At 41.6% G+C, this 12303-nt stretch overlaps 1 protein-coding gene across 4 annotated transcripts in view; it reads right to left on the reverse strand.

The window, feature by feature from the left end:
* Positions 1 to 1264: 1264 nt before the first annotated feature.
* The window catches only part of LOC123520853, a 364869-nt gene continuing 353830 nt past the window's right edge, over positions 1265 to 12303 (reverse strand). For all 4 annotated transcript variants that reach the window (XM_045283494.1, XM_045283492.1, XM_045283491.1 and 1 more), the window contains 2 exons: positions 11883 to 12117; positions 1265 to 3853 (listed from right to left, as the gene is read on the reverse strand). In XM_045283494.1, the coding sequence (XP_045139429.1) occupies positions 3750 to 3853; positions 11883 to 12117 (339 nt within the window). In that variant the 3' untranslated portion in view covers positions 1265 to 3749. The remainder of the gene's footprint in view (positions 3854 to 11882; positions 12118 to 12303) is intronic.

Consider the following 12303-nt stretch of genomic DNA (forward strand, 5'->3'; position numbering starts at 1 on the left):
AGAACAACTCCTCCTACTCCTCCTCCTCTTCCTCCTTCTCCTCCTCTTCCTTCTCCTCCTCCTCCTCCTCCTCCTTTTCATTTCGTTCCCTGGGGCGCGGCGCCTCCTCTGTATAGACGCGGTGAGGTGAGAGTTGAGGCAGGAGGCTGGTGATGTTAAGGACACGATGAGTGGAGGAAAGAAAGAGGAAGGGAATCCTACTCTGTCTCTCCCTCTTTATTTATTTTCTTTTACATCACACATGTACACCCCACCCCTCTCTCTCTCTCTCTCTCTCTCTCTCTCTCTCTCTGGCACACTGACTGATGGACGTAAGAATCAATTGTTGAGGTTCACACGCTTCACTCCACACCACTCCACTCGTTCCACTTGTCCGTTTATAAGTTCCTGTTGCGGCGAGCTTGTGGTGTGTTAGTGGAAGAGGACGTGTGTTGGGTTCGCTAAGTCTCACTCCTACATGGTTTCCAGAGCTTTATGTTGTTGTCTTATGTCTTTTTTTGTGTGTATCTTGTTTATTTTGTTGTCATGGTCTCACTTGGTTCCATTGTCATTCGTTATTGTTATGGTTTGCTTGATTCCTATTCATGTTTACAGTCAGGGATACTACACGCTTACTTTGCAGCAGGATTTAGATTTTGAAGTCCAAACTTGAAAGCCGCCCTTGATTACATGCACACACACGGACACGTATACGCGTGCACACACACACACACACACACACACACACACACACACACACACACACACACACACACACACACACACACACACACACACACACACACACACACACACACACACACATAGTGTAGTGGTTAGCACGCTCGATTCACAATCGAGTGGGCCCGGGTTCGAGTCCCGGGGGCGGTGAGGCAAATGGGCAAGCCTCTTAATGTGTGGACCCTGTTCACCTAGCAGTAAGTAGGTACGGGATGTAACTCGATGGGTTGTGGCCTCGCTTTCCCGGTGTGTGGAGTGTGTGTTGTGGTCTCAGTCCTAACCGAAGATCGGTCTATGAGCTCTGAGCTCGCTCCGTAATGGGGAAGACTGGCTGGGTGACCAGCAGACGACCGTGGTGGTGAATTACACACACACACACACACACACACACACACACACACACACACACACACACACACACACACACGCACACGCACATACACTATCTATTCTCTCTCTCTCTCTCTCTCTCTCTCTCTCTCTCTCTCTCTCTCTCTCTCTCTCTCTCTCTCTCTCTCTCTCTCTCTCTCTCTCTCTCTCTCTCATTTTACCTCGAATACACATATAATAATTTTTCATCTCGAATATATTTCTTTTTCAAACCATTTCTGCATCCCATTTATAAATCACATTGTATTTAATTTCTCAATTTCACTGTTTTATATAAAAGGAGAGAGCTGGCTAAGAGCAACATGAAACGAAAAAGAAAGGCCCACTTATTCAGTAGAAGCAAGTTTCGTGTCCTCTAATACACACACCGTTTCGAGATACACTGACTTCACAACTCCATGTCTTCCTTCCATTCCTCGAGGTAATGAGTTTGAGGCCAAGCAACTGGATGATCTACTACTGTGCTCTGTGCTTTTATACCTCTGGAGTTCATAGTCTTTCACTGAGTCACACTTGGAGTAGAAGGACGCCAGGCTTTATCCTTCAGCTAGAGGACTTACGGGGTACAGGGCTCGTAACGTGGCCTCCTAAGCTCTGGTAATGTGACTCGTGTCGTCAGCAGGTAACCCAAAATAGCACATTAATTTGCACGTATTCCATCTACCTCCTGCTGTCCTTGAGCACCTCTTATCCTCGTCTCGCCTTCTCATCTTTCTCCTTCACTCTTTTACTGTGCCTCCTGCACCGCCTCCTACTGTTCTGTCTCACCTCTTAGTCTTGTCTCGCTCTCCTCCCTTATTCCCTTCCCTCTTCCTCTTTTCCTTTCTCTCTCTCTCTCTCTCTCTCTCTTTCTCTCTCTCTCTCTCTCCCTCCCTTCGTGCCTGCCTCCCCAAACTCGTCTACCCCACGTTGTCCACACAAAAAAAGGGTGAGCATTAAACTTTTACACCAAAAGTTATCAGCATTAGGTGTTGCTCGTGGAATGCAGACGATGTTCCCTTTGTGTCTCCTTAACTCGCCTTTCCTCTCTCGTCGCCCTCCTGTTTGGGGCTGAGGGTTGGAGGCGTCTCTCTCTTTTTTTCTCTTACTCTTTCCACTTTCCACCTGACTCATTAACACAGCATGGACTCCTCCTCCTCCTCCTCCTCCTCCTGCCCATCTTGGCACTGAAAACTTTGTTACTTACTCACATTATCTTCCACGTTTTCTTTCTTCTCGTTCTGTCTTTCATGGAATATTGTAACTATTGTAATTATTGTAGTTACTTTTTTTCTTTTGCCAAGGAAGTTATTAGTTACGTTCGCATTTATCATCTTGTCCTTTTCCTCTTCGTCCCCGTTCTCATCCTTCTCCTTTGCTGTTTCAATCACTGCACAATTGGATTCTCTCCAGGGAAAACACTCGCAGTACTGGAGAGAATGAACAAATAAAGGACGCGTTTCGGACTCATTCATGGACTGCTGAGCGAGACTTAACCGAGCACTGATCATCAACACACTCACTCACTGCCTCACTGCCTCTCTGCCTCTCTGCCTCTCTCACCTTGTCTCTTTATCGTCACTTCTGAAACAGAGACTTGCGAGATAGAGGGGAAAAATAAACTTAGCTGTAAATTTGAAAACTATGAATTTACATCCCATACACACACTCACACTCACACTCACACACACACACACACACACACACACACACACACACACACACACACACACACACACACGAGTAATTACTTTGTTTCTATTCCTTGTCCTTTTTTCTTTCTTTGTCTTTCAGTTTTTCTTTTCTATTGTTTAGCCTCATGTTCTCAGCTCTGTTTGCTTTGATTTTATACTTGAATTGTTTTTCTCCTCAGTTCCTCTCATATCGCGCTTTTTTTCTCTCTTAATTCACTCTTACGTTCATTTCTTTCCATTTACTTCGTTCATAATATTTTCATCTCTCCAATTACTCACGCCAGCGTATTCTGATTTATTATTTCCCCTTCTTTTAACTTTCTATTATTTGTCTTTTTTTTTATTGTACTCACGCGTGTGAGGTCAGGGCATACTTGTTAATACAGGTCAGGTCACCACCGCCATTGTTCGTTAGGTCACACACGCTGGCTGGCGGGGAACACATTAGGGGAGACAGGGAGAAGAGGAGCCGTGGGAAGCGTGCCCCACCCTGATCTCTCCCGAGGGTGAAATTAAGTCCTCAGGGTCAGGGTTATTTTCTGGTATTTTTGCCGCCTTTTCTTCTGAGGCGAGACGTGTGGCGGTGACGAAGGGACGGCGTGGACGCTCATGACTAGGATATGTAGAGCTTCTTTTACTGGACGTCCCCGCTGGTGCTCTTGCTGCTGTTACTGCTGCTGCTGCCGCTGCTGCTGCTGCTGCTGCTGATTGCCGCTGGCGCTGCTGCTGAATCTGCCGCTGATGCTGTTGCTACTCCATTGTCTCTACATGGAATGTTTATACAAGTGTAGTAATGTAGTATATACACAGACATTAATTTACATATATAGACGTTAATGTATATATAAAACAATCAGAAGATCCCCCCGAGGCCCGGCCAGCAAGTCTTTTTCTGGGCTTTGTATTCAGGCGTGGCGGCAGTGGTGGCGGCGGGGAGATGGCATGAGCAGGAGCAGGAAGAGTAGTCTAGTGGTGGAGGAATGGAGCGGGTACGGCCACACCCGCCACAAGTAGCAGCAGCAGCAGCAGCAGGCTGGGCGTGCTCTCCCCTCCCACCCTGGCGCCGCTGCCTGCGGGAGGAACAACAGGGTTACTCTGATGGATGTATCGTGTAGCTGGCGGACATATGACTAAAGTAAATGTTTTGAATCTCTCTCTCTCTCTCTCTCTCTCTCTCTCTCTCTCTCTCTCTCTCTCTCTCTCTCTCTCTCTCTCTCTCTCTCTCTTGGAACCATCAAAACTGCAATTCTGACAATGAACATTAGTAGAGACACCATTAAGACTACACTTTGCAGAGAACATTACACTGCCTATCAAAAAAAAAAAAAGAGTAAAAGAAAAACAGAAGGAAACTAACGAAATTGTCAAAGAAGACTTACAGAAAACGAGAGAAGGGAAGAGGAGTTTGCATAATGAGAGTATGCGGCGTGGCAGGGAGTAGACGGACGGAAAGGAAGTGATGGGATTCAATGAGAGGAAGAGAGGGACATATGCATGTATGTAAAGCAGGTGCGAAATAGATACAGGTAGAGACAGGTGAATCCCTGTACAGGTAACACCAAGGCTTTTCAAACGGCCAGCCTTGCACCGCGTCCCCCATCCCTTGCATTGCATCACAACTACATCACAGCAAAGAGAAATCCACGCCCGTTGTTATTTGTGGAGCGAGAAGCAATCCTGAGGCGAGTGATTGACAGTATTCCATTAAGAGGAAATACAAGGATTCTTTGTGCTGAGACTGCTGGACTTGGGCGTGGGACGAGACAGGGGGAAGTAGGCAGGAGGCGAGCTGAGGAGGAGGGAAGGCAGGGGAGGAGAGAGGAAGGGACATTGTGAGATGAGGAGCGATACAGAGAGAAAATATGGGAGAGAACGAAGATGAAGAGTCACTGGAAGGCTAATCTCTCTCTCTCTCTCTCTCTCTCTCTCTCTCTCTCTCTCTCTCTCTCTCTCTCTCTCTCTCACTGAGTCATTCCTGCACCGTCAGCAGCCTCCAGAGCTCGTGTTGTGGTGCTGACACGCCGGCCTGACGTCTTGCCTAACTTGCTGTCCGAACCATACTGGGTAGGATCCAGATTCAGGCGAAGGAGAAGCTTTGGTATTACACGGATATGATATGGCCACGGTATATCTCACTAGGAGTGTGCTGGAAATGCTGATGTAATTGGTAATTGTGTATTTTGTGTGTGAATCTGTTAAACACTAACCTGGAAAATACGATAAAAAATTAAGAGAAATGATTGGATAGATAGATTGATAAGTTAGTGAAAATCAAAGCCACAAAACAAGTCATGAAGAGTTTTACCCTATATGTAATTTAAAATTTAATAAGAAATAGTCAATATATTTCTCAGAGAATACAACAAATATTGCTAATATGATTGACTGTATAGTACTTTGTGCTTTTGCCACCGGAAATATAGCGATGTCACGAAGTCCAGATAATTTCACGTTTATCTATGGAAGAAAAATGTAGATCTATAGAGTATTGGGTTCTCTTGTGTTCGGATGCTCCCCCAAAATCAAGAAAAGCAAAGTGTGTGTCAGGTTATTTTTATTGAGGTGTCTTATATAATGTAGCGTGGCTACTTTCGATGAACCATACATGAATGGACGAAAAATAAACCAAAATACGTCATTGATAAGCTAAAGATATAAAAACGAAAGATCCATTTATAGATAAAATCCTTACGTATCATTTATCAGAATCCTGTTTGTAGCTTATATCACCTAAATCACGGATGTCGTGACACGTAATAGAACATGGATGTTGATTTTCTATTTTATGACTGAAAAATTCTACTTCTCGCTACTTTGGGAGCACTCAGAAGAAAGAAAAAAGCTATTTCTCTGGAATTTTTTTCCTTTATATGCAACTAAGGCAGCAAACCGCCAGATTACTACACACTAAAACACAAGACAATATTAAGAAAAGATAATAATGTATCTAACGTATATACCAGTATATCATCGAAATGTACTCAAGATCTATAAATTACTGCTTCATTTTCAAGATAAAATTAAAAGAATCCAAATAATGAGAGATTCAGTTATCCAGCCGCCGCCTACTCATAGTGTAAGCCATTAATGAACGTGGCCACAGTTTCCATCGTGCTTGCCGCTCTCAGCATGCAGGAAAGTTTGGGCTATCCACCATGAGAGAAACCTGAAATCCTCATCACGAGAACATTAACCCTTTCAGTATTTCGATACATTTTTACCTTGAGATTTGTGTACGATTCGACCATTTTATTGGCATTAGAAAGTGTCCAAGGAGGTCAGAAGATTAATGGCCACAGTCTTCACTATTTTGATACCCCACTTGATTTTGTGAACCTCTATAAAATCATCAAATAGTAAGCAAAATGAATGTGGAAACGCATTAAAGAAACATCACGATGCAGTAAGCCATCTCTTTGAAATACACTTGTCATGCACTCGATAGCAATGATGCGAGCTAGTAATCGAATCATACTTTAAGAAATCACTGAATATTGGAAGCTGCAGAAAATGAAAGTGAAATAAATATCATACCATGAGTGACTGCTGATCCACGGTGTGTGTGTGTGTGTGTGTGTGTGTGTGTGTGTGTGTGTGTGTGTGTGTGTGTGTGTGTGTGTGTGTGTGTGTGTGTGTGTGTGTGTGTGTGTGTGTGTTCGTACGTGAGTCTCACTTTAACGAGCAAAAGCAATATTCGGCCATCACCAACTTTTCATGATTCCTGTCAAGGGTTTTTATCCTGTATTTTTTTCTTCTTTTTTTTCTAATTTAATCACATTGGCAATCACACCGACGCATATTTTTTTAAATTTCCCGTTACACATTTTTTCACCCTCAATGACAACCGTTTATGTTTTGTTATGTGGAAGAGAAAAACGAAAAAAAAAATATTAACGTCTACCACATTTGTACACGTAAACGAGAGAGAGAGAGAGAGAGAGAGAGAGAGAGAGAGAGAGAGAGAGAGAGAGAGAGAGAGAGAGAGAGAGAGACTACTGCTAACATTACCATAAAGAAATAAAAGAAGCGAGGAACAAAAACACACCTTCTTAAGTGCACTCATCTTCCATTTAGATTATTCTGTTACATTTGACTCTTATTTCATTCCCTTCTGTGTCATTCTATATTACATTACTTCTCATTGCCAGTATCTCACCCTGCAGTTATCATAAGATGTTCTACCTACGATGTCGCAGTATTGTTTTTATTGTTATTATTATTATTATTATTATTATTATTATTATTATTATTGTTGTTATTATTATTATTGTTATTATTATTATTATTATTAATATTATTTTATTATTATTATTATTATTATTATTATTATTATTATTATTATTATTATTATTATTATTATTAATAAGATTATTATTATTGCTTCTCTTATTTTATTGTTGTTGTTGTTGTTGTTGTTGTTGTTGTTGTTGTTGTTGTTGTTTTGTTGTTTTGTTGTTGCTGTTTTTGTTATTGTTTGACTTTGGTGTTATTGTTACTGTTGTTGTTGTTGGGTTTTTGTAGCTTTTTACTACTACTACTACTACTACTACTACTACTACTACTACTACTACTACTACTACTACTACTACTACTACTACTACTACTACTAATGTTACCACTGCTACTACTAGAACACCTACTTATGTATGTAACACTACTGTTACTACTATATACTACTGTTATCATTATTATTATTACCACCACCACCACCACCACCACCACCACCACCACCACCACCACCACCACCACCACCTGCTGCACCACCACCACCACCACCACCACCACCACCACCACCACCACCACCACCACCACCACCACCACCACCACCACTGCTGCTGCTGCTGCTGCTGCACTGCTGCTGCTGCTGCCACCACAACAACAACAACAACAACAACAACAACAACAACAACAACAACAACAACAACAACAACAACAACTGCTGCAACTGCTGCTGCTGCTGCTACTACTACTACTACTACAACAAAAAACAATAACTACTACTACTACTACTACTACTACTACTACTACTACTACTACTACTACTACTACTACTACGTGCTTTATGCTTTCATTTCTTGCAGTAACATATTTCGTCGCGTTGATATTAACCTGTTGGTAAGTAGTATAATTTTTCGTAAACGTTCGCGTTCATTTCATTCATTGCTCTGTGTTTATTGGTACTTACGAGTAGACTAGGTGAATAATCGTAACTTTCATGAACAGACGAATGGATGGAAAGGGGGGAAACATAAATGACTAGAACGAGGAAGAAAAGGAGAAAAGGAGGAGGCAGCCTAGAAAGATAGTGGTGATGGTGATGATGATTATGACGATGATGATAATGATGATGATGATGATAATGAGGAGGAGGAGGAGAAAGAGGAAGAGGAGGAGGAAGAAGAAGAAGAAGAAGAAGAAGAAGAAGAAGAAGAAGAAGAAGAAGAAGAAGGGAGGAGGAGAAGGGGAAGGAAGAAAAGAACGACCTTAGGAATAGACGAATGGGAAAGAAGGAAACATATATGACAAGAACGAGAACGAAAACTTAATAGGAGGAGGCAGTGTAGAAAGGAGATGATGGTGATGGTGATGATGATTATGACGATGATGAAGATGATGATGACGATAAGGAGGAGGAGGAGGAGGAGGAGGAGGAGGAGGAGGAGTATGAAGAAGAGGAAGAGGAGGAGGAAGAAGAAAAAGAAGAAGAAGAGAGCGATTAAGAGGTGTATCCGGAAAGCAAAGAGAAAATCTAGAACAGAAATAGCAGAGTAATGAACAAGAAACTTACGAAAAAAGAAAAGAGGAAAGAACGAGAAAATAAAAGTAAAAATACGGGAGAGACGAGTGGGAGTAGAAAGATTAGAGGTGAGATGAAAAAAATGATAAAGAGTTAAGTAAAAGATATCAGAGCAAAACACCGCACACTGATGATGATGACTGTTGTTGTTGTTGGTGGTGGTGGTGGTGGTGGTGGTGACGATAATGCAATGAAGGGAGATGATTGCTTTGGAGAATGATTAAGTGGCGCGTCATTACCAGGACCAACCCTATAAGGAGAAGCTCATAGAGGTGAAGGGGGAATGTTTGCAGGTGTTGAGCTGACCTAGTAACACTCGAGGGGACAGATGTGTGTGTGTGTGTGTGTGTGTGTGTGTGTGTGTATATTTGTATGTATGTATGTATGTGTGTATGTTTGCTTTTATGTATGTATGTATGTATGTATGTATATGTATGTATGTGTGTGTGTGTGTGTGTGTGTGTGTGTGTGTGTGTGTGTGTGTGTGTGTGTGTGTGTGTGTGTGTGTGTGTGTGTGTGTGTGTGTGTGTGTGTGTGTGTGTGTGAGTAAGTTTGCTTGTGTGTATGTCTACACACATGTACGTATGCATATGTGTGTGCATCTCTCTTTGTTATTAATTTATAAATGTCTGTGTGCACATCACTTACCTTTACCGTGTGTAACTTTTATGGAATAGAGGAATGAGACTAATTCTCTCTTTTCATCTCTATCTGTCAATCGTTTGTCTAACTATCTAAATAATTATACATTTATATATTAGTCAGGCAGTCCATCTGTCTTGCCTGCCTCTCCGTCCGTCCGTCCGTCTGTCTGTTTGTCTGTCTGACTGTTAAATAGTTACATAAGTGCACAGGCCATAACAGATATTGCAATCCTCATGATGAAACTTGATCCAGGATTACACACACACACACACACACACACACACACACACACACACACACACACACACACGGCCCGGTAGCTCAGTGGTTAGAGCGCTGGCTTCACAAACCAGATGACCGGGGTTCGATTCCCCGGCCGGGTGGAGATATTTGGGTGTGTCTCCTTTCACGTGTAGCCCCTGTTCACCTAGCAGTGAGTAGGTACGGGATGTAAATCGAGGAGTTGTGACCTTGTTGTCCCGGTGTGTGGTGTGTGCCTGGTCTCAGGCCTATCCGAAGATCGGAAACAATGAGCTCTGAGCTCGTTCCGTAGGGTAACGTCTGGCTGTCTCGTCAGAGACTGCAGCAGATCCAAACAGTGAATTACACACATACACACACACACACACACACACACACATACACTTACTTCACCTGCTAACACGTCTCCGTTCTATCCATGAGCTTTTATTCAGTGTTTGTGTATCATGTTAATTTATTTACCTATTACAGAAAAGATAAAAAGCTAAAAAGATAAAAATGAGAAATTACATAACCAGATCATATTTAAATTCATATATAGAGAGAGAGAGAGAGAGAGAGAGAGAGAGAGAGAGAGAGAGAGAAAGAGAGACTTGTCAATAAAAAAAAATGTGGAACTAAAAGCACGAAATGCGATATGAAAAAAAAATCTGCAAAACACCTTAGAAAATATCATTTCCATTTACTTAAAAAGATGAAAACTCTCATAGATAAGTAAATAAAACAAATACAAATGTGAAAATAAAGATGATAAGAATTTCACTGAAGGAGACGAAGAAAAAAAAAACATTATAAGACACCATGAGTGGATTATAAAGTTTAGCAAAGAATCACAATAAAAACACACTGAGTCTTGTTAAATCCCTGGAAACTGACGAGGCTGAAAAGGACTCCATCACAACCACAGGAAAAACGTGAAATTGAAATGATGCAGAAAGAAAAAGAAAGACGCTAGAGAGAGAGAGAGAGAGAGAGAGAGAGAGAGAGAGAGAGAGAGAGAGAGAGAGAGAGAGAAAGAGACTGATGAAGATACGAGTCATTGAAAAAAAATGTGGAAATGAGTTTGTGGAGGAGACAGAGGAGAGCGAAGTTGTCAAGAAGAAGAGGAGAAAAAGAAGGAGAAAAAGAAGGAGAGGGAGGAAAAGGAGGAGAAGGAAGTAAAGGACCAGGAGAAGTAGAAGGAGGAAGACGAGGAGGAGGAAGAGGAGGAGGAGGAGATGAAAAAGAAGAAGAGTAAGAAGGAGGAGGAGGAGGAGAAGGAGGAGGAGGAGATGGAGAAAGAGGAGGAGGAGATGGAGATGGAGAGAGAGAAGAAGAAGAAGAAGAAGAAGAAGAAGAAGAAGAAGAAGAAGAAGAAGAAGAAGAAGAAGAAGAAGAAGAAGAAGAAGAAGAAGAATGGAGGAGGAGAAGGAAAAGTTGTAGTAGTAAAAGTGTGGAGAACAGAGGTTTGAAATATGAGCTGGGTAGGGATAGACAGATAAATAGGTATGTAGGTAGAGAGATAGATAGAAAGAAAGAAAGAAAGAAAGAAAGAAAGATAGATAGATAGATAGATAGATAGATAGATAGATAGATAGATAGATAGATAGATAGACAATGAGATAGAAAGATGGATACATAGATAGATAGACAGATAGATAGATAGATAGATAGATAGATAGATTGAGAGAGAGAGAGAGAGAGAGAGAGAGAGAGAGAGAGAGAGAGAGAGAGAGAGAGAGAGAGAGAGAGAGAGAGAGAGAGAGAGAGAGAGAGAGGTTTCTCATAACTTCTGAAATTTTAGTTGATAATTTTCACTGTACTCTATAACAACTGACACAATCAAAGGGCCAATTTTTTATAACTAGTTGTTGCCAATATCCTTATCATTAAAGAAAATAAATGCAACAAACAAATCAGATAAATAGACAGATCGACTATGATGATGTGACAATCGCAGTGATGGTACAGGTGAGAATAAAAGATACAAGACGAAGAAGGAAGAACGAACAAAAGCATAGAAATGAGTAAAAAGCAAAAAAGTCAAATGGAAGGCAGTAGAATATGAAAGTGGAGAAGAAGGAACTATAAAACAAAAGATATCCCATGATAAAAGAAAATAAAAGAAAAACTGTAAGAAACTCAGACGAACGAATCTAACAAAAAGAGAAAAAGAGACGAAGTAAAGATTAGAACAGGCAGAAGACAAGGAATAAATGATAAAATTTACCGAAATAATGAAAGAAAAAGACTCAGCAGGTAATGAAAAACCAGTAAACAACACAAACAAAAAAAAAAGCAAGAAAAGATAAAGTAAAAAAAAAAGAAAAAAAGAACTGGAACAAAACGCGAAGGAAAACCACCAGCATCAAAACACACCAAGCTATACTAAAACAGACCCAAGAAGAGGAACTCACTGAAAAAGTAGTGACGTCTCTCCTCGGCTTGAGTCTGCGGCAGGAACCCAGTCTCGATCACTGAAGTCTCCTGCGACTGGAAGTACACTGTGGCGATCTTGGCGACGCACTTGAGCCGCATCTCGCCGTGGGGGAAGTGACTGCGGGACGTGACGAAGCTAAGACCCAACACGGCCGTTTCCAGTCCGTCCGGTTCACGCCTGGGTGAGTACCGCTTGAGGTAGTGCGACTGGAGCTGTGGGAGAAAGAAGAAGAAAAGGTTTGATTGTGCTCATGGTGATAGAATGATACTTTAAGGATGGTAAAAGGAGACACCACATATAGAAAAGGAAAGGGAGAGAGATGAGGGGAAAGTGGTAATAGAATGATACTTTAGGGATGGTAGAAGAATATATGTACAATAAATAGAAAAGATAAGAAA

This window comes from Portunus trituberculatus, chromosome 47, assembly GCF_017591435.1.
Source record: "Portunus trituberculatus isolate SZX2019 chromosome 47, ASM1759143v1, whole genome shotgun sequence".
NCBI lineage: Eukaryota > Metazoa > Arthropoda > Malacostraca > Decapoda > Portunidae > Portunus > Portunus trituberculatus.